The sequence below is a fragment of the Crocodylus siamensis genome, chromosome 2, assembly GCF_052110815.1.
Source record: "Crocodylus siamensis isolate JL-2025a chromosome 2, ASM5211081v1, whole genome shotgun sequence".
In the NCBI taxonomy this organism is placed as follows: domain Eukaryota; kingdom Metazoa; phylum Chordata; order Crocodylia; family Crocodylidae; genus Crocodylus; species Crocodylus siamensis.
In genome coordinates this window covers 197,444,728-197,469,939 of record NC_143396.1, presented here as the reverse complement: position 1 = coordinate 197,469,939, position 25,212 = coordinate 197,444,728, and the positions used below count along the sequence as shown (strand labels likewise).

The 25,212-nt window shown below is 43.3% G+C and overlaps 2 protein-coding genes across 2 annotated transcripts in view; one reads left to right on the top strand and one right to left on the bottom strand.

Moving 5' to 3' along the window:
- Positions 1-22,706, top strand: part of TCP11L1 (t-complex 11 like 1) — a 45,128-nt gene extending 22,422 nt beyond the window's left edge. Inside the window, exons 6-10 of the mRNA XM_090032790.1 lie at positions 2,345-2,481; positions 3,580-3,776; positions 14,194-14,375; positions 15,393-15,565; positions 17,069-22,706. Coding sequence (XP_089888916.1) covers positions 2,345-2,481; positions 3,580-3,776; positions 14,194-14,375; positions 15,393-15,565; positions 17,069-17,304 — 925 coding nt within the window. The 3' untranslated portion in view covers positions 17,305-22,706. The remainder of the gene's footprint in view (positions 1-2,344; positions 2,482-3,579; positions 3,777-14,193; positions 14,376-15,392; positions 15,566-17,068) is intronic.
- A 1-nt stretch (position 22,707) lies between these two features.
- The window catches only part of CSTF3 (cleavage stimulation factor subunit 3), a 78,776-nt gene continuing 76,271 nt past the window's right edge, over positions 22,708-25,212 (bottom strand). The window contains exons 20-21 of the mRNA XM_090032786.1: positions 24,870-24,930; positions 22,708-23,396 (exon numbers count right to left, since the gene is read on the bottom strand). Coding sequence (XP_089888912.1) covers positions 23,194-23,396; positions 24,870-24,930 — 264 coding nt within the window. The 3' untranslated portion in view covers positions 22,708-23,193. The remainder of the gene's footprint in view (positions 23,397-24,869; positions 24,931-25,212) is intronic.

Here is a 25,212-nt window from a genome sequence, read left to right as displayed (position 1 = left end):
CAGGGGTGGCAGTGCACATAGTCTTCCTGGACTTTTGGAAGGCCTTCAACACTGTCTCTCACCCTGTTCTCATTAAGAAACTGGGGGACTGTGGTGTCGACACCCACGCAGTCAATTGGGTCACCAACTAGCTGGAGGGCCGCACCCAGAGAGTGGTAATGGATGGGTCATTTTTGACCTGGAGGGATGTGGGCAGTGGGGTTCCGCAGGGCTCGGTCCTCGGGCCCGCATTGTTCAACATCTTCATCAGTGACTTGGAGAAGGGGGTAAAAAGCACCCTGTTCAAATTTGCTGATGACACTAAGATGTGGGGGGATGTGGGCACGCTAGAAGGGAGGAATAGGCTGCAATCTGACCTGGACGGGTTACAGGGGTGAGCGGATGAGAATAGGATGGGATTCAACACCGACAAGTGCAAAGTGATGCACCTGGGGAGGAACAACCAGCACCATACCTGCAGGCTGGGGAACTCCCTTCTTGTCAGTACAGAAGCGGAAAAGGATCTTGGAGTTGTCATTGACTCCAAGATGAACATGGGCCGGCAGCGTGGGGATGCAGTCAGGAGGGCCAACCGCACCTTGTCATGCATCCACAGATGCATCTCAAGGAGGTCCAAGGAGGTGATCCTCCCCCTCTATGCGGCACTGGTCAGGCCACAGCTGGAGTACTGCGTCCAGTTCTGGGTGCTGCACTTCAAGAGGGATGTGGACAACATAGAGAGGGTCCAGAGGTGGGCCACTCGCATGATCAGGGGGCAGCAGGGCAGGCCCTAAAAGGAAAGGCTATGGGACCTGAACCTGTTCAGCCTCCACAAGAGAAGGCTGAGCGGGGATCTAGTGGCCTGTTACAGACTAGTCAGGGGGGATCAACAGGCACTGTGGAAGTCCCTGCTCCCTCAAGCACTCCCAGGAGTGACTGGGAATAACCGTCACAAGCTGACAGAGGCTAGATTTAAGCTAGATATCAGGAGGCGCTACTTCACTGTCAGGGCGGCTAGGATCTGGAACCAACTTCCAAGAGAAGTGGTGCTGGCTCCTATCCTGGAGGTCTTTAAGAGGAAGTTAGATGTACAGCTTGCTAGGATTGTTTGACCCCAGTACTTTCCTGCCATGGCAGCGGGTGGGACTAGATGATCTATTCGGGTCCCTTCTGATCCTAGAAACTATGAAACTATATTTCCCTTCTGTCATCGATGGCAAATGTTGATATAATCAGGAATGCAGAACAGAGAGGACTCATTCACTCAGACCTATGCTGTTTTCAGCCATTTCTTCCTTTGTTCAATTTTCCTCTTCCTTGTATGCTATAATATGCTACAGATGCTTAGAGCGGCAAGCGTGGGGGGGGAGGGTGTAAGAGGGGATTAGGCTGTGTTCCTGTCTGGTTAAGCAGATTGTTCAAGGCTTCAAGTTTTACAGAGAATTTCGATAACACACTCATGCTGTATATTAACCTTCTATATATTTTGTTGGACCACAGCATTTTCTAACTTTGTGAGTTTCTGAGTGCAGATGTTTCTATAGATAATACCTTTTGTGAACGGAAATGTTATTTAGTTGGAATCGTACTTCTTTGAAGTTGCTTTCTTTTGTGGTCTTTTTTTATTCATTTAGTTTCTTCTTGAAGAGTAGCTGCCCAAAATGGCAGAAATCACTGTGGGCACCTGTGCATCTGCATCTAGGCTGCTCTGCCATGCTGTAATCTGATCCAGTGCACTGCAATTAATCGGTAATTACTGTGTGGTAATTATCACACTTCAGGAGACTCCAGCATCATGTGTATCAGTATCCCTTGCTGAAAAATGGCAGCAGGGGCACTTTAACTAAAGTTTGGTTCAACAAGCTTTAGTTAAAGCATGCCCACTACCACTTGCCAGTGCAGGGATGCTGATACATGTGATGCTCCAGACACTTTTAATTAGACTGGCTCTCGGAGCTGCTCTAACTGAAGTGCTTTCCCCCCACCCCAGCCTCCTGGATCATGTATATAAATGCCCATAGTCTGCATGTATGTGCATGTACCTTTGTTAGGCTGAAAACTCAGACAACATATGTTATAGAATTATCATATGATGATGCATTTTCCCCAGAAAACTATTCTGTGGAAAGGGTATTGCTGTCTTTACAGGAGTTCTCTTTCAGGGGAGCAAACCTCATCACTACTTCCTGTTCCCCAGACTTCTAGCTCCATGTGAATACTTTTCATACCTGTTTACTTTACATGCAACTCTTTTTTTTTTTTTCCTGGGTTAATCTACACTAAATAAGTTTTGCAAAAACTGTATGTGTTGCACCCATGCAGCCCAGACTGAAACAAAACTAATGTTTTCCTTTTTTTCTTACAGAGCAATTTTCTCTGTCTTAGACTTAATGAAAATGGACATGGCCAACTTTGCTGTCAGTAGTATTAGGCCACACCTAATGCAGCAGTCTGTTGAATATGAAAGAAAGAAGTTTCAGGAGCTTCTTGAGAAACAGCCAAGTATGACTTTTGTTCTGTGTTGTCCTATATATTATGTCTGCCTGTAGGCTGCAAAAAAACCCCCCAGATCGGTGGTTCTCAACTCAAGGCACCCCTTCATAATTTCTGTGAATTGAGCAACACCTCATTTCAAAAACGAATATGTTTATTACTGTGCTTACCTCCTTGCTAAGGGAGTGGGAGTAGGGGAGCAGCAAAGCAGGCTGCTTACAGACATAAAAACAAACAAACACCCTGCTTCCTCATCTTCCCCCCCGCCTTTTGCATTTTGTTTTATTTTGAACTCAGCACCTTAGTTGGACCTGGCTTACCCAATGCCTGTATGAATCAGGTGCTTTAGCTGAATTTTTTTTGGGACTTTTATCTAATAGCTGATTGAATCAGCCTCAGCTAAAAGTGCCAAAAAGCCCAGCTGAAGCACCTGATTTATACAGAGACTTCAGAGCTGGGTCAGAGAAACATGCTGCTGCTTCTATTAAAGCATCTTTTTTCATTCATTTTTTTTTTTTTTAACATCTGCAAGTAGTCATAGAGCCTGAGCCTGCTCTTATCAACTTATCTCCTCACTCCTCCCTTATCTTTTTGCACTTCCTGTGACATCCTTTGAAAAATCTTGCAGCACCCCAAGATACTTTTAGCACCCTGGTTGATGATCATTGCCGTAAATCAATATTTTGGTATATTTTCTGTTGCTTATGTAGTAAGTAATAGCCAGGGTCCCTGGACTTGGACTTGAGAAATCTCCTGGAAGAGCAGTTTTTTATTAGGGAAAAAAACAAAAACCCTACCAACTGAAATTGGTATAATGTAGGACACCTTAAAACCAGCACCAATATTAGTCTGCTGTGCTTCCAGCCAACGATTTGGTTTCTTCAGGCAATACCTGGCCATACTATTTATGATTTTTACAGTTTCTCTGTTTTGATATCCTTCAGAGGTCCTTCTTCAAGCAGTAAATAAAATTTATCAAGAGGTAATAACAGGTATTGGGAAAAGATATCAGTAAGAATATTTTAATACTAATTATGGTAAAAACTGACTCAAAAGAAGATTCTTACAAAAATACTTTTCCCTGTTCCCCGCCCCACCCCTTTGCAGACTCTCTAGACTTTGTCACAGACTGGCTTCAGGAGGCATCAGATGATCTTACTAAGCTAAGGCACATAAATTTATCTTCACCCTTTGATGGTGGCCCTGCAGCTAGTGGAATTCCTGTGCTGTGTCCTGTCTCTGTTCAGAATCGGGCATACCTGAAGCTGCTAAAGTGGGATCATGTACACCAGCCTTTTCCAGAAGTAGGTGTTTATTTAACAGTATTCATTTCTCTGTACAGTTCCTGGTGGTACAACAGAAACTGTTGGGTCTCCCTATCCACATTACGGGCACAAGATAGTAAAAGTTTTGTTGTTTGTGGGGTGGGAGGTTAAGATGGTAATTAAAGCACTTGCTGACCTGATAGAATAAATCCCCCAGAATGTGTCTGTGGAAAATGTGAATGTGTTTAACTGAAGGAAGGGAAAAAAGCCTGTGGTCCAGTGGGTAAAGCAGCGGGAAGGGAAACGCTTGATTTTTTTTTTTTGTATCTGCTTCTGCAGGGCAGGATGCTCTCTTTTTCTGTGCCTGTTTCCCTTCCTGGGGCCTATGCAGATGAGCGTGGATGTTTGGTTCCCCAGGGACAAGTAGCAGCGGTGCACCTTGCACCACTGCTGCTTGTTCCCAGGGAACACTCGTGTCACATGTGCTTTGGCGCATGACAAGTTACCCCGGGGCTGCAGCTGTGGTGATCCTGCCAGGAGGAGCCTGGCTGGCAGCTGAGCTGGGCTGCCTGGAGCCGTGCTTCTGCTTTTCAGCCATGTGCACTGCCTGTGCATGTGCTGTTCTGGGGGGGGCGTGTTTGACTCCTGGAGACATGTTTGTGGTGTCACAACCCACACAGCCCCAGGGTACTCAAGGAGCTGACAAGCATCATAGCTTGGCCTCTGGCACGGATCTTTGAAAACTCCTGGCACTCTGGTGTAGTGCCCGAAGACTGGAAGAAGGCCAATGTGATACCTATCTTCAAGAAGGGAAAGAAAGTGGATCTGGCAAACTATAGGCCCATCAGCCTGACTTCTATCCCAGAGAAGATCTTAGAAAAGTTTATTAAAGAGGCCATCCTTAATGGACTGGCCGACACCAACATCCTAAGGGATAGCCAGCACGGGTTTGTTGCGGGTGGGTCTTCCTTTGCCAATCTCATTTCCTTTTATGACCAGGTGACCTATCACGTGGGCAAGGGAGGAGAGATTGATGTCATATACCTTAACTTGAAAAAAGCCTTCGATCTGGTATTCCATGATCACCTCTTGGCAAAACTGGCCAGTTGTGGCCTTGGATCCACCACAGTCTGCTAGCTGGGGAAATTGGCTCTGTGGTCGGACCCAGAGAGTAGTAATTGATGGAAGTCAATCGTCATGGTGCCCTGTGACCAGTGGGGTCCCCCAAGGCTCTGTCCTTGGACCCATAGTGTTCAACATCTTCAGTTATGATGTAGACATTGGAGTCAGAAGCAGACTGGCCAAGTTCACCATGACACCAAACTTTGGGGCAAAGCATCCACACCTAAAGACAGGAGGGTGATCCAAGCTGACCTGGGCAGGCTCAGCATATGGGTGGACGAGAACCTGATGGTGTTTTAACACCGAAAAATGGAAGGTTCTCCCCCTTCGGAGGAAAAACCTGCAGCATCTTTATAGACTCACCAGTGCTACGCTGGCTGGTACTACAGAAACACAAGACTTGGGGGTCATCATTGACCACAAGATGAACATGAGCCTGCAATCCAATGCTGCGGCTAATAAAGCAACCAAAACGCTGGCTTGCATCCATAGATGTTTCTCAAGCAAATCCCGGGACGTCATTCTCCCCTTGTACTCGGCCTTGGTGAGGCCGCAGCTGGAATACGGCATCCGGTTTTGGGCTCCACAATTCAAAAAGGATGTGGAGAAGCTTGAGAGAGTCCAGAGAAGAGCCATGCGCATGATCAGAGGTCAGGAAAAACAGACCTTATGACGATAGGCTGAGAGCCACGGGGCTCTTCAGCCTGGAAAAGCACAGTCTTAGGGGTGACCTGATGGCCACCTATAAGTTTATCAGGGATGACCACCGGGATCTGGGGGAATGTTTGTTCACCAGAGCGCCCGAAGGGATGACGAGGTGAAATGGTTATAAACTCCTGCAAGACTGTTTCAGGCTGGACATAAGGAAGAACTTACTGTCCGAGCCCCCAAGGTCTGGAACAGCCTGCCATCAGAGGTGGTTCAAGCACCTACGTTGAACACCTTCAAGAGTAGATTGGACGCTTATCTTGCTAGGATCCTATGATCCCAGCTGACTTCCTGCCCTTTGGGCGGGGGCTGGACTTGATGATCTTCTGAGGTCCCTTCCAGCCCTGATGTCTATGAAGTCCATGAAGCCACGCTCATCTGGATGTGCCCCCAGTGTCCATTTTGATTAAGATGCCCAGCCCTGGGCTGCGTCTCTTAGTGCATGCATGCATGGTGCCTAGTATGGTGGAGCCACAGATCTGAGTCCTCTAGGTGCGGTTCTAGCCCACATAATGCCTTTTTGTTCTTCCAGATCACTTTTATAAGGCAAGTGTTCATTTAGGAATTTCCTTGTGAATTTGCTGTGTACGTATAATTCTCAAATGCAGTTGCAAAATGGTCCGTCAACTAGGCTCCAATATGTGAATTACGGTAGCCATAAAGTGAAAAGATGATGCAAAGGGTCCTTCCTGGGTGACTCCCACCACTTTCATATGGTTTCATGCTGGGGGATTGTCTGTTTCTAATTGCTTATGCTGTAGAGCCTCCATGCACTTTGTGTCTCAGAGTTTAAGAATGTTGTAGACGAACTGTCTGTTTTAGGTCTCTTATTTAAGAATAGAGTAGTTTTTCCCATGGCTGGGAAGATTCTGAATCAAAAGCTCTGAACTTGAGCTAAACTTGCAGCTTTCAGAGATGGTGAGGCTATATTCTTTTATAATCTCGAGTTAGTTTGACTGATGTTGAGTTAGGAATGGAACCACCCAGGAGAAACTCTGTGGATCATTTTTCCCCATTGTTACCCTGCTGACCAGGTAACTTGTGAATAGGCTACTGATAATAAAATAAAGAAGGAAAAAAAAGGCAGAAACAGATTTACAGTCCAATCCTTTTATTTGCTTCCACTTTAAAATACAGACTTTGGGATAAATGTTTGTTTTTATCTGCTAGCCGTGACAGCATGATATAGATTCTCACCTATGCTGGCTGGGAGGCAGACTCGAGTAGGGGGAAAAAGGTGGCATGCAGATTGGTAGTAGGTCTTCCTGACTTTGAGTTCCCCACGTTTCCCAGCAGCCTATAGACAATGTGTATGGATGGTTAGTTGTAATATTCTAATCAATGATCTTTGATTGGCTTTATTTAAATGTCTTTGTTTCACTCAAACTTTTGGAACTGTGGATTTGGAAAGTGTCAGTTAGTTGGGATTTGTATCCTTGGGAAAGTAAAAGGGAGGGTTTCTTATCTTCTTCCCTTCCCCACTGTGGAATGCTGTTCAGCACTGGCCTGTTTCTTTTTTACCGTAGATCATTGTTGTCTTTGACTGGCTGTTTTTTTGTTTTTATGAATTATCTAAGCATCTTAACAAGAATATAGCAAAATAACATCTAATACATTTGGTTACATCAATCAGTACTACTAATATTTTGGATTATTTAATGTATGGTTTTCCCTTTATAATGTCTCTTTCCAGGCCTTGTGCTTTGTTTAATTGCATTTAGTTAGACATGTGGTTGACTTCCTTTACTTTGCTGACCAACCTAGGTGTCACATCTGCAAAGGTTCACACTACGGTCACTCACAAACAGGTCTTCTGCTTAGCCACATTTCTGCAATTTGGCCTAGGCCCCTTGAAAATGGCCAAGGCTGGCAATACCACCGCGATGGTTCTAATTCATAAAATATAGGTCATCTCAGGAATTCCTTACAACTCTGAGGTATAAAATTCAGAGAAGTAACATTCTCAACTGGGCTGTGAATAGGTCTTCATGTGATTTCTGATGGATAATTTATTATTCTTTAAACACAGAAACACCAGTCGGTTTTTTTTTTCTTAACTTCAAAAAAAGAAATAATCCAAACACCCATTCAACTTGTGGGTGTGTCTCATGCCCTAAGTCTGCAGTTGGAAGCTTTTTGCCTTAGCCAGACCTGCACAGTGAATTTTAGTCCTGCCTTCCTTCGTGGCCCTATGCCAGGAGGATAAATGGCAGTGTGTACTTCTTGCTCTCCTCTTCCTCTCAACCACCTGGTTGGGGTTCAGCATTTTGTTGGCCAGGTTTTGACCCATGTGAGGTTTTTGGGGCTTTTTTTTCCTCCTTCAAAGCCTGTACTGCTTGTTTTTATCTCTTCCTTCTGTAAGTTCTCTCTATCCCGTGCTCCCACTTGAAAGGAGGGATGGGGCCTTCTGGCTGCAGATACGCACCTCACCTGCTCCTCCCGCCCCTCTCACCCCCATCTTCCCCCCCCCCCACATTGCCCTTTCTTTAATGACAAAGGGCACCTCTGCCTTGGTTTGTAATTTTTCACTTCATTGTTTGAATGTGAGCAACTCCAACAGACCCTCCAGCTATCTTGTCTGGAGGATGTATACATCTAAGACAGGTGTTCTGTCTGTCAGTCATCTAAATTCAGGTCTTTTTTTAATTTAGAAGTAGCTAAAGCTTAAATGTCTTTTGTTGGAGAAGTCTGACTTCAGTATCCAATTCAACACTTTCCAGTTGCATCCAGCTCTGAAGTCCTTCAGGTATCATTCTTGCCTTGGCTTGGTATAGATCTCTAGCATGGAATACCAGTGAGCAGCTCTTGCTATTACCATGTTATCCAAAGCATAAGACTTCATGGCCACTGTCAGGTCGCTGTGAAGCTCAGTTGTTTCAGTGCTGGTTTTCAGAAAATACCTGGCTGTACTATTTCTGATTTTATTGTTTCTCTTTTTTAATATCCTGAAGAGGTCCTGATTCAAGCACTAAATAAAATTTATCAGCAGCTAACAATATAAGTATTGGGAGAGGCTATTAGTTAAGCATATTTGATAACTGAGGTTGAAATTTTGAGGTCCAACAGGGACCCTTGCTGAACCTTGCAAGTCACCAGAGAAGTCTCAATAAACTGTCTCTTCCACGCTCAACTAAAAAGTCTGGGTCTAAACGTCGTTGCTTGAAGTTAGCATGCAGTACCGCTGCTTTTCTTCAATACTGCCTTCCATGGTGCCAGCCTCGCCTCTGTTCTTGAGGGGAACATGGAGGCTGTTTGGTAGAGCTGGAGCTTTCCATTGCAGCACTGAGAGGATTTGGCACTGACTAAATCCAGGTCCCACAATCCCCAGTCCTGTTCTCAGGCACAACTTAACACTTTTTTCAGTGTTTCTAAGAACTCTATTCAAAATGACTTTCCTAGCCTTGTTAAGCTTGGGGGGGGGAGGGGGCCTGTGCACCTGGGACACGGCACAATGCTCATAGTCTCATTCCTCAATTTCTTTCTCCTGTATGCTGCTGTTGAAATCTCTGTGTAGGCACTTCGCCACACTCTTAGTCTCCAAATCCATTTTAGGGCATTATCTGAGTTATTAACTTCATTAACTAAGTCATTAACTTCACTTCTGGATTTGCTGTGTGAGCCTATAACCTCATGCTTTCTGAAAACAGCCTTTTTGATTGCCATTGACTTGACTAGGGGAATGACTGCCCTGCTAGCAGATGCTCCCCATGCTGTTTTCTAACTGGATACGGTGATTGTTGACCCATCCCAACTTCCTACCTAAAGTAGTTTGAGTTTCACTTGAGTCACAAGATCTCTGCTGGCATTTACTTTCCAAAGCCATGTTCCTCATGAACTGAGACTTCTTTTTATTTGCTCAGAGTCTAAAGGGATTTGACTTCTTTGGAAAATCTTGGTCCTACCTCAAGTTCCTTTTGGGCATTTGTTTCCATAGCTGATTGATATAAATGCACAACAGTTTTAGCCCAGAGACTGTCTAGTCAAATTGTGTTAAAAGATTGCCCAAGTGGGTTCACTCCTCCAAAGCTTAGACTAGTTCTCTTGAACCCTTTCTTCCCATAGCTGATATCAGCAAGGTAGCTACCTGGAGCTCCATTCACACCTACACTAAGCCTTATGCCATCCTAGAAACCTCTGTGCTATGCCACATTTGGCAGGGCAGTTTTCCATTTGTTTATATAAAATCTCTGAGACCCACCTCTAGATATGTGGGCACCGCTTTGGATCACCTATAAGTGAGACTGTGTGTGCATGTGGATAATTAAGAGAGAAAAGGAAGTTAGTTTCTAGTAACTGGAGTTCTTTGAGATGTATTTTTACACATTGCATTCAGCCTTTGTCTTGGAGTTGCATAGATTTCATAGACATTAGGGCTGGAAGGGACCTCAGAAGATCGAGTCCAGCCCCCCCGCCCAAAGGGCAGGAAGTCGGCCAGGGTCATAGGATCATAGCAAGATAAGCATCCAATTTGCTCTTCAAGGTGTTCAGTGTAGGTGCTTGAACCACCTCTGAAGTCTATTCTAGACTTTGGGGGCTTGAACAGTAAAGAAATTCTTCCTTCTGTCCAGCATGAAACGGTCTTGCAGTAGTTTATGACCATTCGACCTTGTCATCTCTTGGGGCGCTCTAGTGAACAAACGTTCCCACAGAAACTGGTGGTCACCCCTGATAAACTTGTAGGTGGCCATCAGGTCACCCCTAAGACTGCACTTTTCCAGGCTGAAGAGACCCATGGCTCTCAGCCTATCATTGTACGGTCTGTTTTTCCTGACCTCTGATCATGCGCATGGCTCTTCTCTGGACTCCCTCAAGCTTCTCCACATCCTTTTTGAATTGTGGGGCCAAAACTGGATGCCGTATTCCAGCTGCGGCCTCACCAAGGCCGAGTACAAGGGGAGAATGACATCCTGGGATTTGCTTGAGAAGCATCTATGGATGCAAGCCAGTGTTTTGGTTGCTTTACTAGCCGCAGCATTGGATTGCAGGCTCATGTTCATCTTGTGGTCAATGATGACCCCCAAGTCTCTTGTTTCTGTAGTACCAGCCAGCATAGCACTGCCAGGCCTATAAGGATGCTGCAGGTTTTTCCTCCGAAGGTGGAGAACCTTGCATTTTTCAGTGTTAAACACCATCAGGTTCTCATCCGACCATCTGCTGAACCTGTCCAGGTCAGCCTGGATAGCCCTCCTGTCTTCTGGCATGGATGCTTTGCCCCTGAGTTTGGTGTCATCGGTGAATTTGGCCAGTCCGCTCCTGACTCCAATGTCCACATCATTAATGAAGATGTTGAACACTATGGGTCCAAGGACAGAGCTTTGAGGGACCCCACTGGTCACAGAGCCAGTGACGATTGACTTCCATCAGTTACTACCCTCTGGGTCCAACCATGGAGCCAATTCCCCAGCCAGCAGATCATGGTGGACCCAAGGCCACAATTGGTCAGTTTTGCCAAAAGGTGACCATGGGATATCAGATTGAAGGCTTTTTTTGAAGTTAAGATATGACATCAATCTTTTCTGTCTTGTCCAGGTGATAGGTCACCTGGTCGTAGAAGGAAATGAAATTGGTCAAGCAAGACCTACCCGCAGCAAACCCGTGCTGGCTATCCCTCAGGATATTGACGTCAGCCAGTCCATTAAGGATGGCCTCTTCAATAAACTTTTCCAAGATCTTCCCTGGGATAGAAGTCAGGCTGATGGGCCTATAGTTTGCCGGATCCACTTTCCTCCCTTTCTTGAAGATAGGCACCACATTGGCCTTCTTCCAGTCCTCGGGCACTTCACCAGAGCGCCAGGAGGTCTCAAAGATCCGTGCCAGGGGCTGGGCTATGATGCTCGTCAGCTCCTTGAGTACCCTGGAGTGTAGATTGTCAGGGCCGGCTGACTTGAAGTTATCCAGCTTCTCAAGATGTTCCTTCACAAGGTCAGTATTAATGGAGGGCAGGGGATCTCCCTCATTCGGACCTCCCTGTCCCATAGCGGGCATGGGTATCCTGTGGGATTGATGAAAGACCCATGCAAAGTACCCATTTAATAGGTTGGCTTTTTCCTGGGTGTCAGTTGTCCCATCTGGTTCAGCAGGGGTCCAGTGTTGCCATTGCTTTTCCTTCAACTCCCCACATATCATCTGAAAAAGGACTTTTTATTGTCCTTGATGCTCGAAGCTAGCTGGAGTTCAGTTGCAGCCTTGGCTTTCCTGGCTTGCTCCCTGCAGGACCGGACCAGTGCAGAATATTCCTCCTTGGTGGTGAATCCCATCCTCCATCTTTTTTAGGACTTTTTAGCCTCAGGAGATCTGCTAGATCCCTGGAGAGCCAGGGGGGCTGCTGTGCTCTCCTGCTGCCTTTCCTTCAAGATGGAATTGAATTAGCTTGTGCTTTTGAGGATGGCTCCCTTGAGGAACAACCACTCTTCCTGGACTCCCCTCCCCCTGGGGTCATGGTCCCTTAGGGCCTTACTGACCAGCTTCCTGAGCTTGTCAAAGTCGGCTTTCCTGAAGTCAAGGACTTCAGTGTTGCTGACTGACTTGCCAGCTTTACGACAGATGGTGAAGGTGATCAGCTCGTCGTCGCTGTCACCCAGCTTCCCTTCAGTCACTAGGTTGCTGATTTTTAGGTCATCCCCAGTAGCCAGTACCATGTTGAGCAGCGCTTTACTTCTCGTTGGCCCATAGACTTCTTGAGTTGGGTAGAGGTCATCCACACACAAGAGGAAGCTTTGCGACCTGCTCGGATTTTGCTAAATGATCCATGAGATGTTCGGGTAATTGAAGTCACCCATGACAACCATGGTCCCTGGAGCATGTGGCCTCAGCCAGTTCCCAGGCAAACTCCTGGTCAAGCTCTTCACTTTGGGTGGGAGGTCTGTAGTAGACCTGTGCCGTGTTCTCCACGGATTTTAACCCAGAGAATCTCCAGTCGTCCACCCTGGTCACCAACATCAGCTTGCAGGGACGCATAGTTTTCCTTAACATACAGAGCTACACCCCCGCCCTCTTTATCTATTCGCTTTCTCCTGTACAAGGTATAGCCATCTATACCTGTGGTCCAGTCATGGGTGGAGTCCCACCAGGTCTCCATTATCCCTATGATGTTGTAATTATTTGTGTTTAAGCAGGAGGACAAGTTCTTCCTGCTTATTCCACAAGCTCCTGGCATTTGTGTACATGCAGGCAAGGACTCCTGTAGTTGCAGTGAATCTAAGGAGCAGGAAGTGCTCACCACTCTTTAGCCCTTTGGCATGGGGCAAAGATATTCGAGGGGTGGTGAGTTGTAGGGAGAGCACAAACTCTGTGTATAGCTAAGGCAGGAAGTTGGATCAAAGACTCAAGTTGTGAGATGCCCACAAGTGAGACAGCATCATCAGTCACTAATAAGTAATTTAATTTTCTTCTTTAAGATAAAAAGAAAAAAAAATACCCATTTGTAATAGACTCAGAAATACAGTGATGAAATATTTTTGTGAAACTTCAGTTTTGTTAATAAATATAGTACTCAAAATGAGGGGGACTGAAGCCTCCACACACCTGCCAAAGCACCTTGTTTCTGGCCTGCTCTTGCTCCAGTCCTTTTCAATATAGCATTTCTTGCATGTTTTTTGGAAGTATCTGGCACCAGGCACAGTGATGGACAAACTTTCAGATGAGATTGTTTTGATTGTGAAGCTTGGCCATTTTTGCTTTTGAAGGTAGAAAAACGTGTACAGTTGAATTGTGTTGTTTCCTAGGGCTGCTTGTACATGCCATGGGGGTTGAAATCAGTTCAGTCCTCCCTAAATTGAAACAGTAGGTTTTTAAAAACACCGCATCAATATAGGGAGAATTAAACTGAGCTTAAACCCCCATGGTGGGGGTGGGGGCCCAATCCTTACCTGCCTCTTTGGCTGGGGGGGAGGTGGGGAGCAGCTGGTGTGCCAAACAGTCCCAGAGCTGCATAGGGGCTCCCTAGGTGGCACCTGCACAGCTCAGGCATGCTCCAGAGAGAGGGAGGAAAAAAAAGATCAGGCTTGTCGCTTTTTTTTCTTCAGTGGAACCTGCCTGCATGGGCTGCTGCTGGGTCCCACAGTCGCTGAGCTGTGTGGGGCCTGCCAAACCCCAAGCACATTGGCTTCCAGTGCCCCGTGCACTGTTCCACTTCGTTAGGTAGCAAATTAAAACACATTGGAGGTATTCTATCTTTCTACATACTCCATTATAAATGACTTTGGTGCGCCGCCAAATATGCAAACAGTAATACCATTTTTTTTGCAATAATGCAAAAGAGCATTTAAGACACTTTAAAGGCCCATTTTGTGGCATGTACAAAGGCCCTAGAAGACCAAATTTTGAAGAGTATGTTTGGAAATGTCATGCAATGGGCTGAGAGATCCTCTATTAATACTAATACTTCCTGTTTGGGCTTCTAGGCATGCTACTTGTAGAGCTCTCCATGCTGGATTCCCCTGAAAATGCTTTTGTTGTTACTTTGGTACTGCTGTCCAATCAAATGGAAATGAAAATTCTGGAGGAATTTGGGTTTCAGAGCCATCCACATTACACCATTGCATTTGGTATAATTGTTTGGGTTTTTTTCAGCGTACTTAATTGTTGGCCCAATATCTTACACTCCATTTTGTAAATTTCTTTGCAGACGATGTTAATGGACCAATCCCGTTTTCAGGAAATGCAGCTGGAGCTGGAACAGCTCATCTTGATTGGAGCTGTCCTCCTGGTCACGTTCAATGCAGCAGGCACAGCACTCTCTGGTCTGCCAGGATTTGCTGACAAAATTAAAACTATTGTAAAGGTGCTGCTGGCAGGCATGCACCTTCCGTGAGTATCTGAATTGCTTACAGAATTGTAGAAAAGTAGGGCTGGAAGGGACCTCAGAAGGTCACCTAGTTAACCCCCCTGTTCAAGTCATCTAGTTCATGTTAGTCAAGTGCCTGTTTAATCTGCTTGTAAAAACTTCCAAGGATATAGATTCTACCACTTCTGTAGGTAGCCTGTTCCAGTGTTTTAACCACTGTCATAGTGAGCCTGTTCCTCCTGATTATCTAACCCGAATTTCACTTGCTGCAATTTAAGATCATTAGTCTGTCTCTCTCTTCCATATAACCATACTTTGAGTCATTGAAATCTGTTATCGATCTTGACACCCCTCCCCCGCCCAGTCTGCCCTTCTCTAGACTAAATAATCCCAGTTCTTTCAGGGTTTCCTCATGAATCAAGTTTCACAGGCCTTTAATAATTTTTTTGCTCTCCACTACACTTTCTAGAACTCGGTACAGTATTCCAGGTGAGGTCTCACCAGTGCAAGACAGAACAGGAGAATTACTTGCTTTGACTTGCAAGATTAACTCCTATTAATACAGGCCAGTATGCGGTTGGCCTTGTTTGCAACAGGAACACATTCCTGGCTCATTCAGATTATGGTCTTTTTCTGCACCCTTGCAAGTCTTTTCCCCTGTATTAGCAGGACTTTACACATGTCCTTACCTAATAGCTAAACTCTGTTCTCCAAGGAAGGTAGATGTTGTTCAGTGGTATTGTTCACTTGGACCCAAAAATGCTTTTGTTGTTACTTGGCTCCAAACAAAATTTAGATTATGTGGGCTTATACTATACTGTGCTTCATAGCTTGGACTGGTCCTCATGTGCCCTTTACAAAATAGTTTTTTTGTATATGTCTATTAAGATGCTTGCGGGTATAGAATGATTGCCATATGCACTTGTGAGAGAAATTTTTTGTTACCATATTGGCAACTCATAACAATTTAATTGGACAGCATATAAAATGAATAATATATAATCCCTAAAGAATGTTTTAATCCTCTGCCCTCTCTTTAGCTCCTTTAACTTGGGTGATGCGTTGGCTACTATTGGTGAGAAGGTGTGTGCTGAAGTCAATAGCTGTCTTTCCCATCATGGGTTTACACCATTCACAACTGAGAAAGAGACTGTACTTAAAGGACAGATCCAGGCAGTGGCAAATCCTGACAACACCATATGCAAGCTGATAGGTATGGTTGGAGGGCATGGGTTGTGTTCTAACCATCCTCCTTTCTTATGCTACTAACAAACCAGGTTATTAAAATGTTTTGGCATTGCTTACGTATTGGCTATTTATTAAGACAGGCACTTGGTTCTTTCTGCTGGCTCTGGCTGCATCCTAAACTCGCAGCTGATTTGACTTCAGACCTGTAAGCACTTCTGGAAATCAGGCCAAAATATTCAAATATCATTTCCCAAATTTCAGCTGCAGGACTTCAGCGATCACCTTTGGAACCTGGTTCACTTGATTTTAACAGTGCCCCACTGAGCTGTGCAGTTATGTCACCAAGTTAGCTTTGGATACTGTGTGATGTGTAGTAACTGCTGAGCTCTGATCGTTTTTTAGACAGTATAACACAGGGTCAGCAACACTTTTGACCAAAAACACCCCAGCCCACACCTTGACTCAACATGCCAGAGGTAGACAGTGGGAGAGCCATGAGAGGCCTGATCCTTGTTGCTGGCAGTGAGTGCACATGCACCTTTTAGGCAGACGGTGGGGGGGGGGACAGTTGTGCTGCCCCAGCCCCTTTTCCACTGTGTGCCCAAAGGTGTACATGTGGCTGTCGCTGTCAGTGTTGGTGCTGGAGCTCCAGACGCTAGTGCAACTGTTTGCAGCCTGCCTGCTGCAGCTGCTCAGAGCCCAGGTGGCTGTAGTAGGTAGCTGGAGGCTGCAAACAGCTGAACTGAGCTCTGGAGCCCTGGCTGAGCTCTGTGGTGGTGGCAGCTGCACCTCAGGGTGTGTGGCCAGGAAGGGGTCTGGGATAGCATAACTCCAGCCCCTCGCCCACCATCCTCCCCAGAGCACATGTGCTGCTGCTTGTCACGGTCCACCTGGACTCTGGGCGTCTGCAGCAGGCAGCTAGATGTCTGCAAACAGCTGCACTGAGGCCCCATCACCATCTCCATGGTGGTGGCAGCTGCATGCTTGTCTTGGGGCACGTGGTGCAGGGTGGGAGGGACGGGTTGCAATGTCCCAGGCAGCTTCCTAGCCATGCACCCTCAGACTCCTGTGGAGCCCAGCCAGGGTTCTGGAGCCTGGTGCAGCTGTCTGCAGCCTCCTGGCTGCCTGCCACAGCCAGCCCAGGCTCTGTGCAGCTGCTGCCTGCTGTGGAGCCCAGGCTGCTTGCAGCAAGACTTGTAGCCTCCCTACTGCCTGCTGTGAGCAGCCTGGTTTCCATGGCTGGCAGTAGCTGCCCTGAGCCTGGGCTGGCTGTGTTATGCTGAGCAAAATGGCCTCACGTGCACACATACTAGGAGTTGCCAACCCCTGGTATAACATAATACAGCTTAGCATGGTTGGCAGTCTGTGCACAAAGGAATTTCTAGATTGAAATTTTCTTGCAGACTGATCTCAAAATGTGTGCTTACCATGTTTGAATCTCCTCTTTTTCCTGCCCCCCATGTAGGAAGATAACTTATTTCTTCTGAGACTTTTTTAAAACCTTGCTCCTTTTCTTACCCTTTTCCAGATTCTCGAATCCAAACATTCCTGGAGAGTTATCTTGTTTCGAGTCACCAGAAGTTTTTACCTGCCATTCCAGGTGGACTCGGCCCTATTCAGAAGGAGCTGGAAGAAATTGCTGTCAAATACGTTCGCCTTGTCAATTATAACAAGATGGTCTTCAGCCCTTACTATGACACTGTTCTCAGCAAAATACTGGATAAGGAAGAATCTCGACTATTAGGGAAGTCAGAAAAGTCATAATACCTGTTCATATGCTTCTTAGACAGTGTTAGTTTTGTCTTCTATTGAAATGTTGCACCTAACTTTGCTCTGGAAAACAGCTTTCCATTTAATTTTTTTTTCTTTAACTGAGTAACACTGGCTTATTCTGAAGGAGAAAGGTGCTCTGAAGTGAAAACAGATGAATCTTTAGGTATGCCAGACTAATGATCTGTATTTTTTTTTGCAGTTTTCAGAAACTGAGCAGTTGCTAGATAAGGTGATAATTTTGCAATCAAATGGCATCTTAAATGGCTGATTTTTAGGTGTCCAAACTCTCTACTTTATCACAAAGTTAGTATGTGCATTGATGTAAAGCAGATTAGCAAAGGTCTCTTCCAAGTTTGAGTGATTTGGCCTCAAGAAATCTTATAGTAACAACTGACAAACATAACAATTTAACAAACATAAAATTCCAGATGTGAGAAACTTGGCTAACTAATCAAGAGCAAAGCCAAACGCAGCACTTTACTGTAATATTATATTTTGTATTTGAAAGCTACTAGTCTTTCTGCTAATTGCATTTTTTCTATCACGTTTTCCTCTCTACCTGCAAATGCATTACCAAAAACATTATATAATTATATTTTTGTAGTGAATTTTCTGGATATCGGGTAACTGTCCTCTTTGTACAGTATTTACAAAGGTGGCAATCTGTAAGATTGCAACTGTATTTATTTATTGTAAAGATTTCAGAAGGGCAGAGAGAAAACTGTTTTGATAAGACTGGCACTTCTTGCCTTTCTGTTGCTGATAGTTTATTCCTTTTTATGTAAATTACTTATTTTAAAAAGTTAAATGTAATGTTTTTAGAAGATGGATAAAGGCTTCACCATTTGAATTTTAGGCTGAAGGAAACTACTTGTTTTTTAAATTGTGACGTAAGTGAAGACTTATGCTCATAGCTTCAGAAATACTAATGAAATTCAGAACATATCAATAAAATTTTGGTAATGGTAATTTTATGTGTATAGAAGGAAATGAGCTATTTTTTAAGTTAATTTGAATTAATGTGAGAATATTTGGTATTTTGTTTTCCAGTTTTTATAGAGAAGTTCTTGAACTCAAAAACATTTGTAGTTCCTTGAGAAATTATCTAGTTACTTAATCTCTCAAATGAGTGTCCTCTGAAGGTGTTCTGATCTTAGTGGTTCAACAGCATGAAAAGTAATTTTTTTTCTTTGAGAACTAAGTAAATCTTAGATTTAGGGCAGTGGTTGCATCCACACAAGATGCTGACTGTGTAGTCATTACTGCAGTCATTTATTTAGTACTTGTATAAACAACTAAATGACTGTGCAGTACCAGAGTACTGTGCATTAGTGATGCCAAATGGCTTTTTCATGATGCTGACAGCATAGTAGCTCATTGCTACTGCACAGTAGCATCACATCATGCTTCCTGGCACATGACACTACTGCACAGTAGTGATGAGTTAGAAGGAAAACTGAAGTGGTCTTCAGCTGATACTGCCCAGGAGGCTTTGGGTAAGAAGTGGTTCTAGAAGTGGCATCTTGGTTACTATAAGGTGATCTACCCATGGGCAAAAGTAATAGCCTGGTGCCTATTCGTAAACTGGGGGCCTCAATAAAATAGAATATATTCCAGGGGTAGGCAACCCCCAGCACAGGTGCCAGAGCATGGCACACAGAGGCATTTTGCTTGGCACATGCACCTTGGGATGGATGGCGGGGAAGGGGCCAGGTCTGTGCTCCCACAAGGATTGGGCTTCTGAGCTTCCCTGCCCTTCACCCCTGGCATGCCAACATCTTACAAGTTGAGGTTGCAAATGTTTTTGGGACTCTGCCCAAAACATTGACAAGTCCTGATGTATTCTAAAACAAAGAAATTAAAATGAGGCCTGTTTTTAAGTGCTAATTACTCTGTCAATTTTATTCTTTCTTTAGTCAATCACTGTAGTTTGAATGGGATGTACGTACATCATGTATACCAGTGCTTCCATTTCTTTTGACATTTTGAAATGGCAGTAGTTCCTACAGTTTGAGCAGGGGGATAAGGTTGCAGGAACTTTCAGCTCTGAGGATGAGGATGTAGGACTGTATTGTTTGATTGTGTGCCAGTGTGAAACAGATTTCCTCATTTTATGATTTAAAAATAATTGCATCAATAACAAACAGTTTTTCTGTGTCAGAGGTCTCTTGGCCACATTTTTCTATTGTTATAGTTAAAGGTTTTTTAGCTTGTGGTTAAGGAGAAAAGGTGAAAACTGTAATTTTGTTTGTCTAGTAATTTTTCGTATTGTCTGTGTTTACAAATTTTGCGTAAGGAAAATATAAAGTACTCTAGAGAAGCAAGTTCCTTACTGTCTTCCTCAAGTGTTTGATACTATTGTTCTCCATACCTTTGCATATCAGGCTGTAATCTTAAGTCTTGTCTTTTCATAGTGGATGCTTCCAACCTTTTACAATACAAACGCTGCTCTAGAAGTGCAGTAGTCCATAATGCTGTTGTAGCTCCGTGTGTGTGTGTTTTTGTTAATAACTTGTCTATATAACTTAACACCTCACCAGCTTGTTAAAAAAGAGTGAAGGTTAGAAAACAAACTGCTTGACTTTTACTATTCTATTTAATGTGATTTTAAATGTGTACCTTTTTTTAATTGTTTTTTTTTATTTTGGTATTACCCAAAGTTGTCATTTACTCTTGAAATCACTTGAGCTGTGTTTTATTCAAAAGCAGATGTGAGGGTTACAATCTTTAAAAAGGATACATGAGTAAGGTTATCAGGGCTATGGGTACATCTTTCTAGTGCTGCTACATTCATTTTTGTATTCCTTGGGGGTGGGGGGCAGAAGCGTGGGGTTAGTGTGAGGTAAGGAAGAAATTGAATGGTGTGGGTAAAAGGAAGGGGAAGGATGGAAGATGGTCGTACAGGGAGAGGGATCTGAAGGGCCAGGCCAAGAGGAGACTGAGGAGATTTTGAACCAGATAACAATTGATGTCCAGAGTTGTAATTAGCATAACAATTGGACTGTAAATGGGTGTCATCATCTCCCCACAGTCAGTTCTAGATTTGAACCTCCAGCATGTTAAGATGATTGGTCAATCTGGTTGTGAATTCCTTTAACCTATAAGCCTCCTACTTTTTTTGCAAGACTTTCTGCAGTCAGTTTTGTCCCACTGTTTCTAGCTGGGCACCCTTGGCCTATCCTAAACAATCAACTATATTTCTTCATAGTGTTTCAAGGCACTTTTTCTTTTGATGATATGTTTAGGAAGGAATCTAATAAAATGTAACTGCTAAATTAATAGCCTGTTAAATCCAGAATGGAGATAATTTTAATGACTGAAAAATAGGGGTATGACAAATGTTACAATGGCAAAAGCAGCAAAGAGCTTGAAGGACACTTGCAGCAAACAAAACCATGGCTTCATAATGATGAGGGTGACTTAATAAAATAGTGGAAGTGAAGAATATCTGTGCTTGAACACCTCCTAGAATTCATATTTCAAATTCATACTTACCTGCAGTTTTTATGCCCATGCACAATAACTCATTAATGCTAATGAAGAAAACACATTTGTTAGTTTGTGAAAGCCATAATGGGTACAATAGTAGCTCCTTTAACTTGTTTTTCAGTATTAAAGCAGTTTGGTTGGGTTTTTTTAAGAACATTTGCACAAACATGGATTGGTGTTCGAGTTTAAGCAAGTATATTTTAGCTGAGACATGCTTGGTGGTAACTGACTGTTTGTATCACTGCCTTCTGGAAAGACATCTTATGCTGCTTTACAGTAATAGCACTAAATTTATTTTTATGTGGAATTGAATTAAGGCCTCAAAAGTACAAGTTAATGTGAAAAAAAGAACCTTAAGAAACCAACTAGGACTCTCTTGAGCCTGTTCCCAGGCTGTTATTAGCCTAGTTTTAGAAGTGCTAAATTGTGTTAGCTTCCAAACCATGGGCTATTTTGCCCTTTTCAGTGATGACTGAAGGGAAGAAACAAACTAGAGGTTAATGGGTTCTAAATTCTATGCTTTGGAGCTGCTCCATGCTCAGCACTTGTGCACATGAAGTCACTTCTACAGAAATCTAAATATGCATGTAAAGAATCTAAAACTTAAGCATCAAGTTTTGAAATCCTGACCCAAGAGTCCAGGTGAGGAAGGAACAGGTTTGAGTAACCGTTGACTTTGCAGTTGTTCAAAGATCTTAAATACCAGACAGGACCTACCCCACCTTGCTTGATGCAAGTAAAAACTGGCACTTCTGCCTTGGAGTTGAGCTTTTTTTCCCCCCTGTATACTGGTATGAAATCCCTGTGTAGTGTTCCAAGCTTATGTTTTACATCCAGAAAAATACATTGGAATAAATAGTTGCTTACTCTAATATGCAAGCTCCATTCTGTTTCAATTCCCATTCTGCATGTGTCACTGTGAGAGATCTGAGCACTTATTCTAGAGACCCATGGTAATGCTAAGAATAGCATTGAAATGGTCTTGCTTATAAGAAAAGTTGGTAGTAATGGTCGATATGAATAAATACAACTATGAAAAGGAATTTTAAGTACAAATCCTGGATGACTGGTGTGCCAGTAGATAAAAATACACTTCCTTTATCTAGGAGGCTGCTTTCTCCTCCCCTGCAAAGCCACAAAAATGCAGATATTCATGAGTACTAGCTTCTGCTTATTGTGACACCAAGCCTTGCTTCTGCATGTTGTTCACATGTTCAGTATAGTACATTGTATTTTGTTCCTGTTCTGAAAGCTTAGTTATGAAGTTTGACGCTTCATAAATTGTCAGGAATAGGAAATGTAGCCTTAGTCAGCAAGATGGCTTGTTCAATAGAGGATTTTGTACCAAGTAAGAACTACTGACTTTGGGGTTTTTGTAGGCCAAGCAGATCCTACAAAGTGATTACAGCAACTTTTTCACATGTCTTATATTTAGTAGTAGCTAGTAAATTCCATAATGCATCTCAATTTATCACTCCATGTTCTCTTCCTCAAGTGATAACAGCTGGCAAGCTAAATTGGAACCCACATAGCAAATCAACTTTCTAATAATTTTGCTGACTGACAATGGCAATGCTACACTCAGCTGACCACAAGAGGTCAGAATTTGGCTGATCTATCTGTGCTGTTTCATAAAGTTGCTACCTTTGCTCTGCTGAACTTGAGGATCAGGACTACATATATGTACATTTTCCTTTGTGTTTAAATGATATTATCACAGTGTTCTTGAAGGGTACTGGACAGTTAAACTTCTGAGATATGTATGATATGATTGGTTTCCCTGAAAGGCTTATTGCTAACATCCTTTTTGAAGTGGCTTTGGCTGAGCAATGTTTAAAAACAAAACCAAAAAAAACAAACAAACTAGCTTTTGTGTATGAAATAAAACCTGAATGAGGCATGAAGTTATTGATATCCTTTTATTTTAAAGGAATGTTTTTCCATTTTAAACTACAAAACAGATTCCGTACATTCTGCCATAAATAAAAACAAACAATAAGGCAGGACACTACATGAGCAAACTGAGAACAACTGTTTTCCAGAAAATGTGAATTAAAAATGTTTCACAATTATAAGCCATCCAGTTTTTAAAATAAAACTGTTGAAACCCCACAAGATTTCAAGTGGTAGATGTGAACACACTTGAAGAGGAACTAAATGCAAGTTGGACATTTTGCACTTTTTTTTTGAAAACCTAATTTTTGTTCAGAGCACAGATCTGTTCAGCATTCTAAGACTCGTCTGTCCAAGAAACTTATGGTATAAGAGGCACCTCAGTAACAAACCTCCGCTCCAAGATATCTGTTAAAAACTGATGTCCCTTTAAACATTTGACTTCAGAGGCAAAAAATTCTCTCAGTCCTTTTCTTGCAGTAGGATTTTAAACTTGTTTCACCGGATTCTCTTTTGCTGTCGTGCTCTGTAAATGTCATGTACAGGAGGAACCACGGATCCTTTCTCCTCTTCATCATCAGAATCTTCATTTGGTCTCTTGACAGCTTTATTGAGCATGGCATTATTTTCCACAGGTCCATTACCTTCTACAGTTAGGTCAGGCAGGCCTCCAGTAATTATTCTTATAGCTTCATCAACAGCTTTGGAATGAGGAAAAGACCAATTATCTTCAAGCACAAACCAGTCAGCAAAATTTAAGCTTCCCTGGAAAATGTGAATTCATTTAGACGTACTTTTGGAAACATTACAAGAGAATGGCATCACTACCAGGAGCCAGTCAGGATTTCTTGACACTACCTCCAACTGAGGCCGTGTCAACCAGAAAGAATAAGGAGATCAGAAAATAGAAGTCACTGAATAGTGTAGCTCAGCTTGAACTAGTTTTTTCTTTTTCAGGGTTGGGGCGGCAGCAGGGAAAGTTTACATCTGATGCGGATACTAACAGGAACACTAGGGAAGATGGTTTATTTTAGCAACAGTTACAGATGTGCTGAGTGAATTTTAGAGTACAACTAGTTTGCTTCTCTATTTCTACTAGTAAATAGTGCAAGTAGAAAATGTGAAATCCCTACCATTATTTTGGGACTTCCCAGACTAACATTTCAAGAGTGTTCAGGACAATATTTAAAAAGTTACTTTAAATAAAAGCACTGGTGGTAGAGACCTAGAATCTGCAGTGCCTGGGGTTAAATGCCAAGTAGAAAATAAGTGGTTGAAAACGATACTATTTTAAGAAAACAGCTTAAGGGAAGTCACTAGGACAAGTGAAATTTATTGTTTTAATGACAGATATAAGCTATGCTGAAACTAATGCCCAAGCTTATGTACTTGACCTACACTTAAAAGTTAATACTGAAGTTTTCTATCTTTTAATTAAATGATTTTTTCACTTCCTATTTATTTGAAAAGAAAAAAGTCAGAAGTTTGATTTTTCTGGAGTGTGAGACTATCTGCTACTATAAAAAACATTTAAATTACTCTCTGGCAAGAGACCAAGTGTCCAGACTTAAGTGGCATGCTGTATATCCAATCCTTCTGGACTAGTTTAGTTCTCAGCTATAAACTATGGAAAGCTATGTGTGTTAGCAGGTGCTTTTTGGTGAAGTTCCATGGGCTGAGAAAAATGAGACCCAAGTTTCACATCACCCAAATATGATATAGCTCTAAGCTGGATAATATTATGTTTAATCTATGAGAGGAGTAGAGTGACAACCTGAACGCCTGCTTTCAGTCTAGTTTTATTAGCCAAGTTACATTTGTTAGTTGAGTGGTTTTATATCACAAATGTCTAATATTACTTACAGCAGTTTGAACAGGAACAATCATATATCAGTAAATTACACATTTACATTGACCTGATAGTCTTCGTGCCTGTATAGGAAATCTCTGGTGTTCAGCAGCAGCCTAATCTAGGTACAATGATGAGACCTCCTGAAGGGCAGGGGTAAAGGCATAGCTACTTCAATAGTTACATAGCAGAACTGCTAGGTAGCTACTTTAATGGTAGAAATAAAATTGAGGAAAACAAACATCTTTAACTTAAGTAGGTCTTAACTGGCAACTGCCTGCCGCTAAGGGAGGGTAAGATACAGGGATGTATGGCAACAACTTACTTTCTGGCATTTTGCACCTTCGGAAAATTTCCATGAGTTCATCCACATGCACAAAAGGGCCCTGGTTTTGAGGGAGAGCAGATACTTTTATATTTTTGGCAATGCAACATCTAATCAAGTAACCTGTACTCAAATGCAACACTTCATGGTAGGGCTGTCCCACTCCTCAGCAGCTGGAGGCTGCACCCTGCATAGGTCACACCAGGGGCACTAATAGCATAAGCCAAGGCCCCCCCACTGCCTGCCTTTCTCTCTACACACCCTCTCCCAGCTCGCACGGCATATGTGGGCAGCCTGCTTTCCCACTCCACACTTCATGCCCCAATGGGCACCCCTCTCCACA